General features: G+C 34.3%; 1 protein-coding gene across 1 annotated transcript in view; it reads right to left on the reverse strand.

The window, feature by feature from the left end:
• The window catches only part of LOC132733356 (integrin alpha-3-like), a 57213-nt gene that overhangs the window by 24654 nt on the left and 10267 nt on the right, over positions 1–22292 (reverse strand). The window contains exons 3-12 of the mRNA XM_060720001.1: positions 21796–21902; positions 20556–20677; positions 10258–10357; positions 9384–9432; positions 6469–6543; positions 5331–5428; positions 5080–5139; positions 4436–4627; positions 1456–1591; positions 755–868 (exon numbers count right to left, since the gene is read on the reverse strand). Of these exons, the coding sequence (XP_060575984.1) occupies positions 755–868; positions 1456–1591; positions 4436–4627; positions 5080–5139; positions 5331–5428; positions 6469–6543; positions 9384–9432; positions 10258–10357; positions 20556–20677; positions 21796–21902 (1053 nt within the window). The remainder of the gene's footprint in view (positions 1–754; positions 869–1455; positions 1592–4435; positions 4628–5079; positions 5140–5330; positions 5429–6468; positions 6544–9383; positions 9433–10257; positions 10358–20555; positions 20678–21795; positions 21903–22292) is intronic.

Below are 22292 nucleotides of genomic sequence, written 5' to 3' on the forward strand. Positions count from 1 at the left end.
TCATCCATCCATTAGTTTTGTAGAAAATAGACATTTAAAGGTATTTCTATTTTTAGCTTAAGCTGCCCCAAAGGGGCAAATCAAATTTATATGAGCAAACTTGATAACAGACTGCCCAAGAATGCTACAGACAAAGTTTGGTGATAATCCATCAATTAGTTCTCTAGAAATAGACATTTAAAGGTATTTCTATTTTTAGCTTAAATGGCCCCTAAAAGGGGACAATCAAATTTATATGAGCAAACTTGATAAAACATTACCTGATAATGCTACCTACAAAGTTTGGTGATCTTCTATTAATTACTTCTGTAGGAGAAGATGTAAAAAGGTTTTTCTATTTAAGCCTTAGAGACCTCTTAAAGGGGCTAATCAAAATAACATTAGCAAACTTGATAACTGACTACCCAAGAATGCTACAGACAAAGTTTGCTGATCATCGATCAATTATTTCTCTAGAAACAGACATTTAACGGTATTTCTATTTTCAGCTTAAGCGGCCCCTAAAAGGGGCCAATCAAATTAATTTGAGCAAACTTGATAAAACACTACCTGAAAATGCTACAGACAAAGTTTGGTGATCATCCAGCAATTAGTTTTGTAGGAGAAGATGTTTATTTTTTTTTCTATTTTTATATGTATAAAGTCGTAAGTCGGTGTTATAAATGATGGCGTCTTTATCAAGAATAATTGATATAAGAAAATAAATGTGCACCAGTATTTTAAGAATGATATCAAGAATGATTGTGTAATGTACCAGCTATTCTTTGGGTGAAAGGGTCCTTCATTTCGCATTTAGATTTTCCAATTCCTGGATAGATATATATGGCACCGGTTCCATCATCTTCGTAGGGTGCTCCGATAGCTACATCTGTAAAGTAAAGTTCATGACGTACATATGTAGGTACTGAGTGTTTTCATTAATATAAATTGATTTTTTTTCTCTCACATATTTTGAAATTGTGTCCCCTTTTAACCTCATAATAGCATGTTTTATCTTAAATTCTTAAGATGATAAAAACCCTAACAGTTGTTAAAGTGATCACTTTAAATGAAATTTGGCAGCAAACTCTTAATAGTTTGACATATAAATTCCTCAAACTAAAATTTGGAGGTTTTAAATTCAAAACAGAGCCCTTTCTAAGAAAACATATATATTTACATTATTTCCATCATTCTTACACTCCTAAGTATAGCTCAGCCTAACTTCTTTACCCCCCCCACCCATTAAGCCGCATGCGCTCACGTCCGACCAACCGATCCAAAACCTACCCTTCCACTCTTTCACCAACCTACCACCCTACCTACCCCCTTACCTACATACGACCTTAGTACCCCTTCATACCCAAACTATATCTGGTAATAAGGCCAAACTACTGAAAACAATTTCAGCGTTATTTTTTCGTTCAGAAATAACTATCGAAAACAAATATTTCAAAAAATAAAATCTAAAGTTACCATTATAGCCGTCAATGTCAAGGTCACCAATGGATGCGATTGCTGCACCAAACCGAGCAAAAGAAGATTTATCCTTTAATGAAGGTACATTTACACCACCTGAAAGTATTCCTATTGGACCACAAATACCGGTGTCCTGGAAAAAACAGAACAATAATCATTTGGCTCACCGAAAATTGTCTAACAAGTTACAGTTCACTGTTAAATTATTATATTGGCATTTAAGGTATTTGTCATGAGAACAAAATAATGTAAAGGAAGAGCAAAACACGTTCGCTGGATCGGTCTACGAACAAGAGGGCCATGATGGTCCTGAGTAGCTCACCAGAAACAACTGGTTTTCAGTGTACGATATTATCCATTGTCAATATTTTCTTATATTAAATTTGAGCATAGCATACTTTTAAACAATATTGTGAAGAAATGCCATGAGGTGGGGCATTTAAGCATTAGCTTAAACGGGGCCAATCAAATTAATATGAGCAAACTTGATAAAACACTACCTAAGAAAGCTTCAGACAAAGTAGGTGATCATCTATCCATTATTTCAGTAGGAGATGGTGTTCATTTTATTTTCTATTTTTTAGCTTTAGTGGCCAATAAAAGGGGCCAATCAAATAAATATGAGCGGACTTGATAAAAGACTACCTAAGAATGCTACAAACAAAATTTGGTGATCATCCATCCATTAGTTCTGTAGAAGGAGACATTTAAACGTATTTCTTTTTTAGCTTTAGCGGCCCCTTAAAGGTGACAATCAAATTAATATAAGCAAACTTGATAAAAGACTACCTAAGAATGTTGCCGACTAAGTTTGGTAATCATCTTTCAATTATTTCAGTAGAAAATGATGTTCAAAGGTATTTCTATATTTAGCCTAAACGGGGCCAATCAAATTAGTATGAGCAAACTTGATAAAAGTCTACCCAAGAATGCTACAGACAAATGATGACCATCTATCAATTATTTCAGTAGGAAAAGATGTTCAAAGTTTTTTTTATATTTAGCTATAGCAGCCCTAAAAAGGTGCCAATCAAATTTATATGAGCAAACTTGATAAAAGACTTCCCAAGAATAATACAAACAAAGTTTGGTGATCATCCATCAATTATTTCTGTATAAGTAGATGTTTAAATGTATTTCTATTTTTAACTTTAGCGTCACCTAAAAGTGGCCAATTAAATTAATATGAGCAAACTTGATAAAAGACTATCTAAGAGTGCTACAGACAAAGTTTGGTAATCATCCATCGATTAGTTCTGTAGAAATAGACGTTTAAATGTATTTCTATTTTTTAGTTTTAGCGGCCCCCAAAGAAGGCAATCAAATTAATATGAGCAAACTTGATAACAAAAACTACCCAAGAATACTACAGAGAAAATTTGGTGATCATCCATCCATTAGTTCTGTTGAAAAAGATGTCTAAATGTTTTTTTTTCTATTTTTACCCATAGACACCCCTAAAAGGGGCCAATCAAATTTATAGGAGCAAACTAGATAAAATACTTCCTAAGAATGCTACAGACAAAGTTTGGTGATTAACCATCAATTAGTTCTGTAGTAGAAAATGTTTAAAGGTTTTTCTATTTTTAGCTCTGTTGACCCTTAAAAGGGGCCAATTGAAATGAAAATGTATGTGTGACTGTCACAAGGATGCTATAGACTAAATTTGAAGTAAATCGCCCCGCAGGATCACCCCCCTTTGAGCCTTATAACTCACCCTGAATCCTCGGTTCTGGTGAGCTTATTAAAGGAGACACAGGCAAAATTTTCATTTCTTCCATTCGAATTTTTCATTCATTATTCTGTTACTGTCCTCAAAATGAATACACTAGGCAGTCACGGGAACAAAACTTTTCACCTTATGAAGAGTAAAATGGCGGTTTCCTAACTTGACCCACGTTGGTCAGGTTAGAGCGTTCAGATTTCACAATAGTTGTCACAGTTAAATCTTGAAAAGTTAAAAAAACAAAGTCAAATGAATGGCTTAGACTTGTTTTAATCATACAATATCCGCAATATCTGTTATTGCAACTTTCAGTTTGGTCAAGTCACATGGCTTGTTTAAAAACTACTCTGTTTTTCTGTCGGCGTCTAAATTTCGTTCGACATTATATAAATATATTTATAATTCAAACTCAAATAGAAAATAAAAAAATAAATAGAAATTCAAGTTGGGACTTTAGAAATGTCAATTGAGCGTGATTTGAGTACCTAGGATTATTTTAATATATTGTTTCATTGATTTGCCTGAGTGAAAGAAAAAATAGTCCTTAAAACATATTCCATATGAGAAAAAGAGCTTCTTGCTAACTGAAGAGCCACAACAAAGTTAACACTGTGGAGTGATCTCAAATGATTTTTGGACCTAGAGGTGCAAATTTGAAAGCAATAAATATCCATGTATTAAGTACATCGGGAGACGTTAAGAAAATCTACACAATTTAATTAGTTTTACAGAAAACAAATACCTTACATGAATGTTCCAAGATTCAAATTATAAATGCTCATAAAACATTTCAATTCGGAAGATCAATGGTGACCTTGACATTTGAAGTTTTAAGTTCAGTTGTTAAATGTTTAATGACCTACAATTTGCTCAAAAGGGGACTAATGTTACCGGTATCTCTATAGTCACACCGTATCTCTATAGTCACATCGTAGTCTTTTCAGGTTTAAAAAGTCTTTTTACAAATAAGCGTTTTGACACAAAATTAAACTTCATTTCATGAAAACAAACGCAATGCTCCTTTTGCATCATTTCATTCAAGCGCTTGCTACTAAGTAGAACCACTAATAATTCAAATTCCTAAGCTGGGAATCGAACACGCAACTAGGGTAAGGAAACTAATTAGAAGCCAGCGAATTTGATCCCACGTTCACAGAGGCCTTTTCTATGAGGTAAAGAATGTTTTTAATTTTGAGCCACATTAACCGCAAAATGACATTGTTAAATACTTATTTCTGCAATTGGTCATACTTTTGAGGAACTGTAAACGAACACACGTCCCTCTTCCGGATTGTCACCAGTGTAGAACGGGGCACCAACAAACAGCTCGTCATATCCGTCACCTGTGACGTCAACAGCAGCGAGTGCTGCGCCAAACTTGGTACCAGTTTGTTCTGTGTCAATCAATTCTCCTAAATTCAGGTTATCTTGGTCAGGACATTCCTGTTTGTTGAAACAGAATGAAATCATAATATTTATTGATAGAATGTAGTAACATTATAAATGAAATTATTTATTTGTTTATTTTCGATAGCACAATCTTTGTTTTTCAAAATGATAAACTGAAACTTTATGACTGAACGTGATAAAAAGGGCAAATAAAAGATATCACTACAAGCAAGGGCCACACATACGGCAAATCATCCAAATATACGGACTGCCTCAAACCAGTATAACCCCAAACAACATTCGTTGTGCTATTGCATATTCATTTTAAATGAATGAAAACTTCAATTATTACATAAGTGACTGAGCGCTGTCTGACAAGGCACGCTTTTATATATAAAATATACTAGATACTTCATAGACTGGTGTATTTCAAATGACGCCTAAGTACACACCAGTATGTACATAAAATACAATTCCATCTTATTATGAAGCATTAAAATACTTACAGCACGTGTGATGCCAAAATCTAGATAACTTTCTAGGTCTTGTCCAATATACAGATACACCTGACAATTAAAACAAATATAATCATTTAGTTCGAAATTTGCCACGTTATCCAGTCTTAAACATTTAATAAATCAAGTTGATAATTTATAAACGATATTGCTAAATAAACATAAATCAGATGTAAAGTACCAGTGGAGTGGATTTATCCCTAAATTTACACACACATACACAAAATCATTTGTTTTGTTACCTTTCCGAAATGTCCCGTACCTTTCGGATCATTCCAGTTAGGGGCTCCAGATATAACCAGTTCACCCTTCCAAAGATTTGCAACAGTCAACGCATATCCTGAAGTAAAATGTTTTATTTATGTCAACTATCTATACGTTTGAATAATATTAAACAACCGATAAAGTCATTGGTGATTAATAATTATTTCTGATACATAATATAGTTAATTGCTTGTGCGATTTTTTCAATAATCAAGTTACAGAAGGAAATAACGGAAGTTTGCGTCATTACAGGAGCTCTTTATCACCATTCATTCTATTACAATACAATATGATACCCACTTGTACAGAAATATATATAAGCAGAGGATCCGCCGCATCAATAAGATGACTGTACCACGTATTGGCCTACTCCGTGAATGAGTTAAAAGCTGCTCCGTTAAGGACAATACGCTTGTGACGTCGTTAACGTCAATTTCAATGTGATACCGTGCGCCACATTGCTTTACATGTGCTTGCCAATAACAGCATAACTTTTTTCTTTGTAAATATTTCTTGTTGGTATTTTTTGTATCATTTAGGGGATAGATTCCGATTTATTTTCCGTGTATTGTTATGTAAATTCATTTAACAGGTTAAGAATCATTTACAAAGTCCGGTTAATTTTTGATCATCCGTCGTATAACGTATATAACGCAAATAAGTAAATAAATAAATAAATAAATAAATAAAAATATGACAACACATTTATTTTGTTGACACTAAAATTGGCTAAAGGATAGGTCAATTAATCATACATCTCCGAAAAAGGGTAGATCTGTTGCTTACCAGGCATGAGCATAAAGTAGTAAAATTGTATTAAGTAGTTATCACTTGAAATTTATATGATTTTAGAAAAAGTATACAAACACTTAATAATATGCAAAGTCCTGAATAATGGGTTATTTTTCCATAAACTAGCTATAGATAGCTTCATCTCCGAAAATCCTGGCCGGAATCGAACCCGCCCCACCACTCACTGTAAGGGGAAAGCGTTTATCACGTCTGTTATAAAAGTGTTCAATCTAGCAATCTGACGTGGGTTTCGACAGTCTTAATATTGTGATATTTCAGTTTAAAACGATACAAACAAGTCAAAGATAATTATTTAGTACCTACCGAAATACATCGTGGGTGGTGTGTAATCAAAGCTCAGCCGTGCCGTCCACTGCTTTTGATACGATTTAAACGCACCTGAAAATAAGATTTAGGAACAATTTATTAATCTGGATAATGAATAAGTGATGATAAGTCACAGTCTGGTTCTTGATGAATTAATAATTGATAAATAATCTCACACAGGATTTTTGACATGAATGGATCGAAAATATTTGTTAAGACTTTTATTTTACTGTATGTAGGTCTGAATCAATAACCTGTGTGCAAAATTTCTGACCATTCGCTCAAATTGCTTACAATGGATAATCAATTTTATTACGCAAATTGACCAGAATATGAAACGCGTTGCAACACTTACTCAAATTAGCCGAATAAACGTGTAATAACGATTAATGGATAATTGGTGTGCATAATTTAATGATAAATGAGTAAATGATATAGTTAGAAAGTAAGAAAGTTTTATATTTGCGAGGCTTTCGTGAGCCTACACATGTGTTTCGAATCACATAAATTATAAACATCACAAACTCATCAGACCCAAGGAGTCTTAAATTACTGTTTAACATACACTAAGTAATTATCACCATTTCATTATTTATAATAATATCAGTACAAATCTTAAGACATTGTCAGTATTTCCAGAATAGAACGGAGTAACCGTTGGAATGGGCATTCATTAGTGTTACAAATTAACGAACTGCTAAAAAACGTCAACAGCTAATATATTATGCAAAAGACTATGGTTTTCGCTTAGTGCTTGGACTGTTACAAGTTACGGCTGGCAACTCTTAATTTATGCCATTGGAATGAAGTTATAAAAGGAATATGTCTTACTATATCAACGCATAAACTCGTTGCGCTCATTTTGCCATACAGTGTAGAAGTAATATAAACACACATGCTACTTTGGACCTGTGGACATCCAGAACATCAAGTCAACGTATCCCAAGTTCGGCCCGTTTCATGCCAAAAGGTCCGTATGAGGTCTATATTTTCTTGTGTAATTTGGTCATTTGATGTCCTGCCTTTATTCGACGACGACAGGGTTTAAGTTTATTAGTACGTATTTAAAAAATTAAATTGGTCAGGCATGGTGCAGCCGATTTACACATATTTACAATATTTACTAGACTGATAAGACTGATAAACAGTTTGCCAATTTACCAAAGTAAATGTGTTAGGACTTAGTAAGGACTTTTAAAGGTCATATTTGGTGAAAAAATGAAAAACCTTTCAAAAGTGATAAATAAGCTCTAAAGAATTATTAAAATCTGATAGTAGCATTGTTTCACACTGAAAAACGTTTTTTGGTAACTTAAATCGCACTTTTGTAAAAAAAATGATCCCCTGGCTAGTCTTACATTGATTACCTCCCTTGTCGATTCGACCGTGTGACGTCACTAGTGAACACTTCCTGTCTAAACAATAATAACGCGCGTATATGCCATACACTTTTTGTTGCTTTGTAATTGAGTTTTCTTCGTTTATATTTGTTTATTTTTATCACTTTCTTCAAGGATTATACATTTTGTGTCTGTGTGTGAATATTGTGACATTATTCTGTGAAAAATCGTCCGTGGAATTGATAATTTGTTCCGATATTTTGACGATCAGCCACCATGGTTGTGTGTGCTGCTTTCGGGTGTTATTCTCGGTCTGGGAGAGAAAGTAAGTTTTTTTAACTTTCCCACAAATAAGACATTGAGGATGACGTGGTCTGAAAGATTCGGGGGAAGTGATGAAAAGTTTAAAGGACGTGTATATGTACCAAATATATACAGCAGACTTTACTCTAAGCACTTTGAGGATTCGGCCTTTGAAAAAAGTCCTTCAGTATTGAGAAGTGTTGGATGTGGCGACGTTTTCAGACCGCAACTAAAAAGAAATGCTCTACCAAGCATTTTTGAGCACCAAAGGCCAGAGAAAAAGATACAATCTGCCCAGTCAATTGCATCAAAAAGAAGAAAGATAGAAGTAAGTATACTAAAATGAAGCTAATTAATTCTGCACTAACACAAAATTGAAAGGGATTTTTAGTCTTAGTTCAACAGTTGTTGTTTTTACGGCCCATAAAGGGGGATTTTTTATTTATTTCCTTAACTATGTATTTGGCGAATACAATATAGAGTGCACTCTATGACTAGATAATGTAGTCACCAGGCCCGTAGGAAGTGTATTCAGATTCTGGGTGGCTACTTATATAGCTATAGACTACCAAAATTGTCGTTAAAATCGAGCCGATATTTAAATCACTATTAAAAAAGTATAATTGCCAAAATTATTGGGGGGGGGCGGCTAAGCCTGGGCCTGGTCACATAATATTACCATTTTATTGTGATAGTGGCACAGAATTTTTGGGTAAATAAAAAATACTTCATGATGAAAAACTGTACAAGTACAAATAAATTTCTCAGTGTTTCAACAATTATCATTTCTAAAATTGAATTGAAAATTGATCAAATTGGTTATTGATTAAAATTGATGATAAGTTGAAACTGTGGTATCCATACTCTGCCAATGATTGATCAATAAAGTCTATCTGATTATTTTTGATCATCTCTTATCAAACAAACCAATTTTGAAACATTGAAATCTCCTACCTATATATGTCAAATAATAGCATATAAAATATGTTGCACGTTTTTCCGAAAGGTTGGCATAAACCAGTCAAAGAATTTAGGTTTTTTACCAACTGGCCATTCAGGCCCTTGATTATAAAATCCTAAGGCATTTGAGAAATCTTTACTGGCCCGAACTTAATAAATACAAAGTTTTTAGGGGCCTCGGGCCACTGCTAATTTCGCAGACTGTAAAACAGATCATTTTTTGTACTTAAGCAAAAAGAACTTTTGTAAAAACTATTGTGAACATATTATTGGATATTTGTAATTTATGTAGTATATATATATATTTACCCCGCCAATCATCAGCCCCGGGAGCGCCAATAATGTCCCCAAATCCATCCTGTAATAGGAAAAGGCTTTCAAAGGTATGATACATTTAGATAGAATGATGGATTAATTTTTTCTGTTACTAGTATATCAAATAGGATTTTTAATATGTATTACATCTCCTACATTCATTATTTCGTTTAAAACTATGATAAATCTTTGCAACTGTAAAAAACATTTATTAAATTTTAATTATACACAATGTTATAAAATGCGATCATTCAATTACGAAGGCCTATTTATAAATATTCGAAGTATCTGAACGAGAAACGGTGAAATAATTATGTTGGATATATTTATATAACGTCATTATTTATTTTTTTTGCGCGAAATTGGTAGTCATTCAATTAAAATTTCATTTTTAGGAAATATTTTGATAAAATCTTGTATCTGAACAGTAATAAAGTTATATTTCACACCTTTTAAAATGTAGCAAACTTACCGCCAGTATCAATAACTGTGATGTTTCAACAGAAATCATCATTTAATCTAGTCTTATCAATTTAGACTCGTTTACATTTCTAGAGTCCAAACAAGTCATATCCAATGGCACCTCAATGAGCATAGTATTTATTTTTTGAAGAATCCAAAATCAACATCAAATCCGTGTAGAAAATGAAGTAACAAAATAATGTAAAAAAATGATCATTCATCAGGGTTGAGAACAATACTTATTCTATTGGACTCGTACACAGCTGAAAACCTTATATCGGTCCAATAAAGTTTTCGACATATGTGTACTATTTCAAAAGAATTCAGTATTGTACTCAACAATATATTATTACCTCATAATATTTAACACATTTGTGATTTCACACATGAATCGCGATACGTATACCTTTGTATATGTGGCAGACATTCCACCCTCTGCGTAGTTATATTGTGGTCTCCCTCTATAATATCTTCTATTATAGCCTGGCCAAAACGGCCAGCAGTACCTGTAGAGATTAAATATTACTGTACTGAATACATCTTAAATAATATTCTGTATAAAAGGCCATCTTAAAGGTAAAAGTCACTTTCATTTTATAAAATGCACAATAGCTTTGAAGTCTTTAATTAAACAATAATAAGAAAGATCAATCAATCAATCAATCAATCAATCAATCAATCAATCAATCAATCAATCAATCAATCAAAACTATCAATAATTTTATAACAAGAAACAATAATTATAAAAATAAAAATAAAACTGCCAAACTATATTTATAAATTGAAACTAACAGGTAATTCCGATCGGTAAAAAACAGAAATTTCTTTGGGTCACGTGAGTTGTTTGTCGTGAGAAGTAAATTAAAGATTTGGGAAAAAACACTCTAATGAAAAAAAAAACTTTACATGGACTAAAATGGGTACATTTCAATTTCCTATTGGGGTATCCGGATGAAACTGATTACATTTTATTCCTTTGAGATTTTGCTTCAAATTACTCACATGTTTGTTGATCTAACCATATGAAACAATTAATACACTAACAAATTCTGACCTAGGGATCCAATAAAATATCCAGGAATGAGAAAATCAGAACAACTAAGTAACGTGTGTGGCCCCAGGAAATGGCAATACACGCTAGAATTCTCCTCTTCATTGAGTGAACGTAACGTCTGATTAAGACTTTAGGCAGGGTCCGTGGTTCCTCCTGCAGTAACCGTGCGAGGTCGTTAACGTTGTCTATCTGGTGATTTGTCTTCACTCTCCGCCAAAATTCATCCCAGATATGTTCAATGGGATTCATATCCAGGGAAACAAGGGGGGGGGGGGGGAGGGCAAGACGTTAACCTGGTTGTGAGGTAGAACATTGGCTGTTAAACGGGCAGTATGTGGTCTTGCATTGTCTTGCTTGAAAGTTAAACAGGACCATGAGCTTACTTGAATGGTAAAAGATTGTCTGCCAAAACCACAAGATCAATCTTTCGGTCCCCCATAATCCCTCCCCATACTCTCTCATTTCACCCAACAAAACCGGATGCAACGAAGTGGGAAGCGGTAATTTCTGCGACGATAGGTTCTCAACCTGCCGTCAGTAAAAATAACTCTTAAGCGAGATTCGTCGCTGAAAATATCGCGACCCCACTGGGTTCGTGTCCAGCGGAAGTGACGCTGTGCCTAGGCCAATCTGGTACCCTATGGTAGGGTCTCAGTATCTGACCAGTATATTGTTTGCGAGGACGAATTACAATGTGGGATTTCGGGCAAATTGAGCATTGACACGTAATTGTCGACTAGCGGCGGTAGCAGGAAAAAAAAAGTTGCGAAAGTGATTCAGCCTAATAACGTGGTCATCCCTTAATGACGTCACATGAGGTCACATGATCTCGAACGATCATGAAAGGATCCAAAATTACCGAACAGTGTACTAAGACTATGACTTGTTTCCCTAGAGAAGCCAAAATGCTGTGCAATGTCCATTACCCGCTTCCAACATCCCAATAGCCTGATTACTTTGATTTCCAGATAGCCGTGGCCTGGCTGCTTAAAATCTTACGATTTAACAATAATGTTTTTTCGAAATTGTGAATAATAGCATAAGTTTCTGCGTAAGACGTTTTTACTCAATATTACATGATATTATTTGAGGCGTGCTCTGTGTTAAAAGCCGGAGCATCCCCTTGCATGATACAACTGCTCGAGATTATCGTGATGTGTATCGACATGTCAATAAAATCATAACAAGACTGAAATTCTGGTCTACATAATGTAAAGTTTCTTCTTTTGGCTGAGTGTATATTGTGGCAAAATGTTCAGCCGCGCGACAAATCCTTTTTTGTAAATGTCAAATGAGATGGCAGTATTTTTCAAATTTTGAAAGTAAATGAGCTTTAAACAACCAGTGCTTCTAACGAACTGATTAACCGACGCTATTCCGAATATGTTTGTCTTGGAGGCGGAGCTACAGGGATATTGGTTTTTTGTTTACATTCGTGCGATGCACAAGAGAACAGCTGTTAGTTTAGACGCTCGTCTTATAATATCGTGGACATGTTTTCATAGAAATATAAAGGATTAAAGAGAAAGTAGCCGTAAAAACAAATACATTTATTAAATTATCTGTAATAGATGGTGAACAGTTTTTTTTAATCCGAGTTTTCAATCTGAACATTTTAAATGAAAACATTACTGGTTTCCTAGCATTTTGTTTTATATGCAATACAGCAATTAAAATAGTACAGCGATTTATATGTTTTGAAGTTTTGCATGTTGTTTAAAGTGATATTATGCCCAGTAAGTGAACGGGTGAAGATCAAAATAAGTTTTCATTTTGCCATAATTCCTTTCAATTTGATAATAAAGTTCGCATTTACAATAAATTACACACAGATCCAAATGAAATTTCTGTAAAGATCCATTAGAATTTACCTATAACGCTTACTGTATAAACAGAGTGGGACAGTCTTTTCAAATTTTAGGCGTATTTATAATTTTATCCTAAACATTTTCCAATATCAACTTTTGGTCAAACACCAGTCAATCCTTTGAAATATAAAGTCAATTCAGCTCAACTTGACTATGAAAATATGAGCATAACAGAGAACTTGTGACATTTAAAAATAAACAACACCTGGCAAATTCTAGCTTGAATGCCCATGTGCAATAACTGAGACCCCGTTTCAGGTAAATCAATACTTTGAACAATATATTTTCAGACGAGATGGAAAAGGTTTAGAAGTACAATTTTGTGATAAAATTAACATGACTTACTGGTACCGAATTATATTCACAATAAAAAGAGCCGAAAAGCTGCTATGAGATTTTGAATAAAAACGAGAAAAGGTGTTACATCCAGTCTTATATTCCAATTAATAATTAAAGTGAAAGAGCAACATTGAAAACACGGTAATGCTAGACATGTACCAAGCTTTGTTCTAACAAATTACGATGCGTTCCCTATTTCTGTAATTTTCTAGCGATGACATGTTTATATATATTAACAATTAATTTCTGTGGTTAGCGTCGGTTTGTAAGAGAATTGAATTCAATTTATACAAGTAGTATATCAATTAACCGTTTTTAAAAGATGCATCTACACTAAGGTCACAGGTGTACAGACTCGTCCGTAGATTTTATTTGTTAATGCAGTAAATACAATCCTTCGTCATGAATGCAAATATAAACATCATAACTATAAACATAAAACATAATCCTTGACCTTCGCGAATTAAGTATTCTACTTTGCATAAGGCGGTAAAAGATCAGACGTCGCTGATATTGACAGGCATGATTTTTGTGGTTCGGGGTGTCAACCAATGTTGCGTTTATTAGTACGCATTTACAAAAATAAATTGGTCGCGCGGCTGCGCCTCGACAGACCAATTTATTTTTGTAAATACGTACTAATAATTTTTAACCTATACTAGTGATTTAAATTATTTTTATAAACAGTCGATTAATTAGCCTGGTTAACATTTCGCCAATTTACCAAAGTGATTGTGTTTCAATTCATATGAAATACTGCAATCCTATAGGACAAAAATATTTTCAAACACTAATAAAAATTTAACCTACTTGGTACGTATTTACAAAATTAAATTGGTCAAGCGCGGCGAGTTTTTTTTTTGTCCAATTTTTCAAATTTTGAAAGAATTTATTTTAGTAAAAATCAACTTTAAAGAGCCAGTGCTACTAACCAGGTAAATCGAATGAAATGATTTACCGGCGTTGTTCCGCATGTGTGCCTTGGAGGCGGAGCTACAGGGATATTGGTTTTTTTGGTTACATTCTTGTGATACACAAGATAACAGCTGTTAGTTTAGATGTATGGAACGCCTGGACTGTCTTATGTTAAGGATGAATGATATACATGGTTAAATGTCTTTCTGTTGAGTCCGAGATACAAAATGCTGGGTGGAAATCCTAATGTGCTCAGTTATTGAAGTGCTATGTTGTGCGCTGACTGTATTTTATTCAGTCAAGTCAATGTTTTGTCGGGTGCATAAGTCGTTATGTGCAGTTCTTAAAACAAACAGGCATGTGGTAACACAATTATGTTGAGTTAAAAAGATATGCTGTAGGGTGTTACAGTTATTATGTTCGGTTATAATATTATGCTGTTTGGTGCTCTTCTCATCATGTTCAACCATGAAAATCAACAGTTGAGTGGTACTATCATTTTGTTTGGCTGAGGCAGTGTATTATTGGGTGATACTTTTATTATTTTCAGTTGCAATGACATGCTGTTGGATGCTTTATTCCTTCTGTTCAGTCGTGAAATAGAACTGTTAAATGGTACAATCATTATCTTAAATGGTACTATCATTATCTTGTGTGCTGATTATATCTTCTTCAGTCAAGTCAATGTGTTGTTCGGTGCGAAGGTCGTTATGTTCAGTGGTTTTTTGGTACTATCATTCTGTTCAGTTCAGATGATATACAGTTCGGTGCAGAGGTCATTATGTTCAATAGTGAACACAAACTGTTGTGTGATACCACAATTATGTTGGGTTCATTCGGATATTTTCGGGCAACAAGATGGGAGCGACTAATTTCCATAGGTCACGTCGAGGCTAATGACCACTAAATTGCCAAAACAATTTTCTTCCCCGTAAATATCATCGGGGGCTTAAGAACGTAATTTTCATAAATTGTGACTTTTAAATACCCAATGGGTATTTTATTTAGTTAATTCATGACTATACTATACTGTGATAGTCATAATTGGTACAGTATATAAAACTTAAAATATAGGTACGGGTAGCCTATTAAAGTCACACATGACCACCGTAAATAAAACTTAAAATTGATCTGTTTGGTAACCTATAAGAGTCACAAATGGACATAGCAAACGAAATTTAAAATATAAAACATCATGTACAAGTAAGGGAACCCTATTTGAGTCACACATGGCCACAGTATATGGAACAAATAAGAAAGGGTAGCCTATTAATGTCACATATGGCCACAGCATATGCAACTTAAAATATATGTGTTGGTAACCCATTTGATTTACACATAACCACAATAAATGGAACATAATATCTAAGTAAGGGAAACCTATTTGAGTCACACATGGCCACAGTATATGGAACATTAAATATAAGTAAGGGTAGCGCAATAAAGTCACACATACCCACATTATGAAGAACATTCTATATAAGTAAGGGTAATTGAGTCACACTAGGCCAAAATATATGGAACATTATGTTTAAGTAAGGGAAATCTATATGAGTCACACATGACTAAAGTATATGGAACATTATATATAAATAAGGGTAGCCTAATAAAATTAGACTCAAATACATTTCCCTGACTTAAACATTATGTCTAATATATTGTGGCCATGTGTGACTCAATAAGGTTTCACTTACTTATATAGAATTTTCTTTATACTTGGCCATGTTTGACTTTATTAGGCTACCCTTACTTATATATAATGTTCCATTTACTGTGGTCATGTATGTCTCAAATGGGGTTTCCATACTTATATTTAACGTTCCATATACTGTGGCCATGTGTGACTCAAATAGGTTTGCCTTACTTGTATATTATGTTTCATATTTTAAATTTCGTTTGATGTGTCCACTTGTGAGTCTAAAAAGTTACCAACACATATATTTTAAGTTTTATTTACGGTGGTCATGTGTGACTTGAACAGGCTACCCTTAACCATATTTTAATTTTAATATACGGTGCCCATTATGACTGTAACAAATTAACTTGATAAAATACCCATTGGGTACTAAATATGCCATACGATCTGTCCAATTTATGGAAATAACGTTTTTAAGATCCCGATGGTATTTACGGGGAAGAAAATTGTTTTGGCAATTTAGTGGTCATTAGCCTCGACGTGACCTATGGAAATTAGTTGCTCCCGCCCGCCATCTTGTTTGACGCGAAGATATCCGAATGAACCCAACATAATTGTATGACCACTCAGCGCATTGTCAAATGACTTGTGCACCGAACAGTATATCATCTGAACTGAACATAATGACAGTATCACACCACAGTTTGTCTTCACTACTGAACATAATGACCACTGCACCAAACAGGATATCATCTGAACTGAACATAATGACAGTATCACACAACAGTTTGTGTTCACTACTGAACATAATGACCTCTGCACCGAACAGTATATCATCTGAACTGAACATAATGACAGTATCACACAACAGTTTGTGTTCACTACTGAACAGAATGGCATCTGCACCAAACAGTATATCATCTGAACTGAACATAATGACGGTATCACACAATAGTTTGTGTTCACTACTGAACATTATGACTTCTGCACCGAGCAGTACATCATCTGAACTGAACATAATGACGGTATCACACAATAGTTTGTGTTCACTACTGACCATTATGACCTCTGCACCGAACAGTACATCATCTGAACTGAACATAATGACGGTATCACACAATAGTTTGTGTTCACTACTGACCATTATGACCTCTGCACCGAACAGTATATCATCTGAACTGAACATAATGACGGTATCACACAATAGTTTGTGTTCACTACTGGACATAATGACCTCTGCACCGAACAGTACATCATCTGAACTGAACATAATGACCTCTGCACCGAACAGTATATCATCTGAACTGAACATAATGACGGTATCACACAACAGTTTGTGTTCACTACTGAACATAATGACCTCTGCACCGAACAGTATATCATCTGAACTGAACATAATGACGGTATCATACAACAGTTTGTGTTCACTACTGAACAGAATGACCTCTGCACCGAACAGTATATCATCTGAACTGAACATAATGACGGTATCACACAACAGTTTGTGTTCACTACTGAACATAATGACCTCTGCACCGAACAGTATATCATCTGAACTGAACATAATGACGGTATCATACAACAGTTTGTGTTCACTACTGAACAGAATGACTTCTGCACCGAACAGTATATCATCTGAACTGAACATAATGACGGTATCATACAACAGTTTGTGTTCACTACTGAACAGAATGACCTCTGCACCGAACAGTATATCATCTGAACTGAACATAATGACAGTACTATTCAACAGTTCTATTTCACGACTGAACAGAAGGAATAAAGCACCCAACTGTTGATGTTCATGGTTGAACATGATGAGAAGAGCTATTTTAACCGAACATAACAACTGTCACACCCTACAGCAATTCTTTTTAACTCAACATAATTGTGTTACCACATGCCTGTTTGTTTTAACAACTGAACAGAACGACTTATGCACCCGACAATACATTGACTTGACTGAATAAAATGTAATCAGCACACAACATTACACTTCAATAACTGAGCGCATTTGGATTTCCACCCAGTATATTGGGATTTTGACCCAGCATATTATATCTCGGACTCAACAGAATGACATTTAACCATGTATATCAGTCATTCTACACATAAGACAGTCCAGGCGTTCCATATAGATGCCCCTCTAATACACTGTCGGGTACGTGAAACGGTGCAGATTGTCCGTGATACGGTGCTTCCATCCAATTATTGGTACGCGTTTAACTTTTGAGGCATGGAGGAGCACGTGACCTGTTTTCGGTACATGGAGGAGCATGTGATCTGTAAACCGTACATGATTGGTTAATTGACCTTTTCGAAAACCTGGCTAAATACCGTTTGCCGGTACGTTACGGATTTACCTCTAGGGATTTAGTCAGAATTACACCTAATTAAGAACAAAAAACGATTACGTGATATTTCTAATTTTCTATAATTATTTAACCCTATAAGGTGGAAAAACTTGAATGATGTGTTTGAAATTTATCAATATTTTTTAATATGTATCTCAAATTTTACAAACAATAAATTTTTTATACTGAAAATCTACAAAATTAAAATATTCGTAGTGGCATCTGCCATAATAAATAGAGATATTTTCTGCGTAAACTTGTGTGTTTACTTGATATTTTTTTGCTCGGAATTATTCATAAAATGGTAGGCCTATTAAATCATTTTCTTAAAAAGAAATAATTGTGTTGTGTTCGACCTTCTTCGGTCATCAACGGTCACCAGTTTCCAAAGACCTTCGATTTATTGATCGATTATTATTCGTTTTTATAAGGTTACGTCGATGTAAGTGAATAGTGCTTCGCGGTGACGCCGGAAAATGTGATTTTTTTCATATATGGTACTGAACTGTACACATGTTTAACGTCATTAATCGGCGAGTATCAGCACTTTTCAAATATATTTTTGTAGGGAACCTTTAATTCATTTTATACAGATTTTTTAATAGTTTGATTGCGTCAAAAAAATACACAGTCTCGAATCCGTCCCTGAAACCACAGAGCTATAAGCTTCCTAATAAACGGCTTTGTTGAAGTGAGTACAAAGCACTGTGTGAAAATTTTCTTACTCAAGGAAACAACGGGGTAGCAACGGGGTAGCAATTTCTCAATACCTATGGAGATCGTAGTTATGAAAATGGGAAAACATGTTATGTGGTACTTTAAGTTTCTTCTTTTTGGCCATTTTCAATTTGGGTGGTTCCAGTATTCCTAATTGAATACTGTATAATCACCCTTAGGATATATGGCCTTCTTTTTAAATTTGTCTTTTGACGTCTTATCTGTGATATGCTCATTGTTCTCTCGTTTAGGGCAAAATCATTCTTTTACTTGGGGACAATACGCCGCTTAACATGGAATGGCACTCCTGTGTCACATTGAAGGTTCCATGATAACCGCCGTATGAACACATCTGCGGATGTTTCTAAATTCAAAATTTCACCATTTTCGTCTTAAATGTTGAATTCTGCTTAAGCCGGTGCTAGGGGGCGTGGACGGTAACTTGCACTTTCCAGTACCGTCCATGAACAGGCTCAATCAAACCGAGCCTGCAACATTTTCAATTTTTGTGTCGCCTTTACGGAGTAGTGGCGACATATATGAGTCACTTCTCCGTCGTCTGTCTGTCCGTCTGTCTGTCCGTCCGTCCGTCCGTCACAAAACTTGTCCGGACTACTCCTCATAAACTACTGATGCAATTTCATCCAAACTTTACAGGAATGATCAGTACCAAATATAATATGATAACAAGATCGACAAGGAAAGGCGGCATTCAATGAACGCAGCCCCCACCCGACAAGTCTAGTTGTGCATATTGTCAGCATTTTCCGGTTCAATGATTTTTGTCAGAGTTATGGCCCTTTAATAATTTTTAATTTTAAAGTTTGTCCGGACTACTTCTTTTATACCACTAATGCAATTTCAATGAAACTTTACAGGATTGATCTGTAGCTCAAGTCCTTGCGTATATTGCACGGGTTTTTTTGGTTGAATGATTTTGGCCAAGTTATGGCCCTTTGATAAAAAGGTGTTTTTTCTGTGTGTTGCCAGATACGCAAAAGCTTGTCCGGACTACTCCTCATAAACTACTGGTGCAATTTTATCCAAACTTTACAGGAATGATCAGTACCAATTTTAGTTGTGCACTGTCCGTCTGTCTGTCCGTCTGTCACAAAATTTGTCCCAACATGAAATGTGCCATCATGAGGCGACACATGTGATTACTGATCGCTCTTGTGTTGTGTTGGACTTTCTTTAAGGATTCTGTTTTTCTCTATTTTGTTAAATTATAGATTTTTTCATTGTTCTCACTCTTTATTAATTAATATCAATTTAAAAAGAAAAACATTTTCTGGTGGGCCTGTATAGTTATAGCCCTTTTAATGATTGCCATTTTTATAATTTGTCCGGACTTTGACTCTCATTCCACTTATGTAATTTCAATGAAACTTTACAGGATTGATCTGTATCTAATGTTCTTGTGCATACATTTAGGTTAAATGACTTCTGATGAGTTATGGCTATCATGAGGTGACACATTTGATCACTGATCGCTGTTGTTATTATTGTCATTATTTATTTTATTTTATTTTTTATTTATTAATTATCATTATTCTTGTGATTAATATTATTATTATTATAATTATTATTATTATTATTATTATTATTATTAAAAGTATTGCATAATAATACTGTATCTAACTAAGAAAAAGAAAGTTAGCTTTATTGCAAAACTAAATGCCATTTCACCTGACAATACAAACATACATATATTTGCTTTATTGATACATGTATCTCTACGTTTAAAAACGAATATACAACAAACAATAGAAAACATGATAGTCAGCTTAAGTTCTTTATTTAGGATAAAATTGTGCTTACGATCGAGTACATGGCTGCACTTGGAGTTCATCTCTCAATCTTAAGCACATACCAGGCATATCATTCTGGTATTTATGAGAGGCTATCTCGGGGTAAACGTTTTTCCAACCAGGGGCACAAACCTGAAAACACAATTTTACAACTACGTTAAATCTCATTCAGTGGTCTATTGGTTAAGTTGTCTGCCTCTTAACCCAGGGATCATGGGTTCAAACGCAACTTTGGTCTCAATCATGTCTCTTCATATGACACCAGTACAGGTTTGTTCCAGGAAGCGGACTCGAAAGTGATTTATATAAGTCGCAATCAAGCTTAAATAAATATGTTTAAACTAAACTTATCTCCTTGATCTGCACTTACTATATGACTAATACGAATAATTAAACCACTGCCTTTGTAGAGCACATTCAACACGGATTACGTATGTCACACGTCCATTCAGTCACACCTTAGACATTTGTTATGTTATCACGTATGTTGCACACAACACAAATATTTACTTGTTTACATTTGCAGTGACGTTTATGTTCATGTTGAGGTTTTCAAATGACATCAAATCATATTTGTCAACTCTACTTTATTTTGTAAACAAGCGAATTTTTACATTTGTCAAAGCAAAAATAAGTATCAATGCATTCAACTGACGCAATAAGTAACTTTTATATTACTGGCGGTATTTTGGCATAGATTCAATACTTTGTTGACACTATATTTGACCAACAACATACCCAAAGGTGTATTTTCTATTGCTGTACAATATTCGTTTTAATCAATATCCCTCAAACAATTAAGACAATAAAAGGTGCATATTTGTTCTTTTATTCCCGTAGGAATCTTTTCCACATGCTCGGCACCCCTTTAGAACACGTTTTAATAATCATTATAGTGACCAGTATTTTATGCGTATAGAACATTTCTGACGGTCAAAGCTTTGTTTCAAGACGGGACATCATAACAAGATACCATGAATAGACAATTCATAGGAATTATGAATTGACATGTTTGTCTGTCTCTTCATGAGACATTTCCAACTATTTTCCCATATAGTTTGTGGAACACATCCCCACATTTCCAATGTGCGATGAATGTGCAAACACACGAGCACATTTGTCATACTGGGCACATATGCTTCGTTTGCCCTTTACCTTGCAAACCCTTTAGCACACATCCTTTGCAAGGACTCTAAAATTTATCCAAAGGTTTGGAAACCTCAACGAATACAGTAATTGAAAACACTTACAGTAACCATATCAGCTTCGGTGTCCTTATTATAATTTCGGTTTACTTCAATTGTCGCTCCAAGTCTGCTTTGAAATGCACAGTCAGTTGTGGTTCTCTTTAATTTTGCTAAAAAGTTAAAAGAAAAAACAAACAAACAAAAAGAGAAAAAAAGCAAAACAAAAACAATAAGTTTTGAATAAAGCCACCTTTCAATTAAAAACATGTTTTAACTTATTTTAATTTTCAAGAATAAAAGATTTCAGTTCGGCTGTTTTATATTCGACAATATTTAATTATTGCATTTGATAAACATTCTGAATGGTAACCCTGATTGTACCGTCAGTATTTTCATAGGTATATGTGTTTGTCTATTACAAAGTCGAAGTTAATTACATAAACGAGTTAATTACGTAAGCGAATGGCTTGACTTTTCTTTTAATTAGATAACGAAAACTTATCATTTAAAAAAAAATATAATCGTATCAAGCAAATTACGTACACTGAAATTTAATCACA

The sequence above is a fragment of the Ruditapes philippinarum genome, unplaced genomic scaffold, assembly GCF_026571515.1.
Source record: "Ruditapes philippinarum isolate M1 unplaced genomic scaffold, ASM2657151v2 ctg1605_1_1_1_1, whole genome shotgun sequence".
Classification (NCBI taxonomy): domain Eukaryota; kingdom Metazoa; phylum Mollusca; class Bivalvia; order Venerida; family Veneridae; genus Ruditapes; species Ruditapes philippinarum.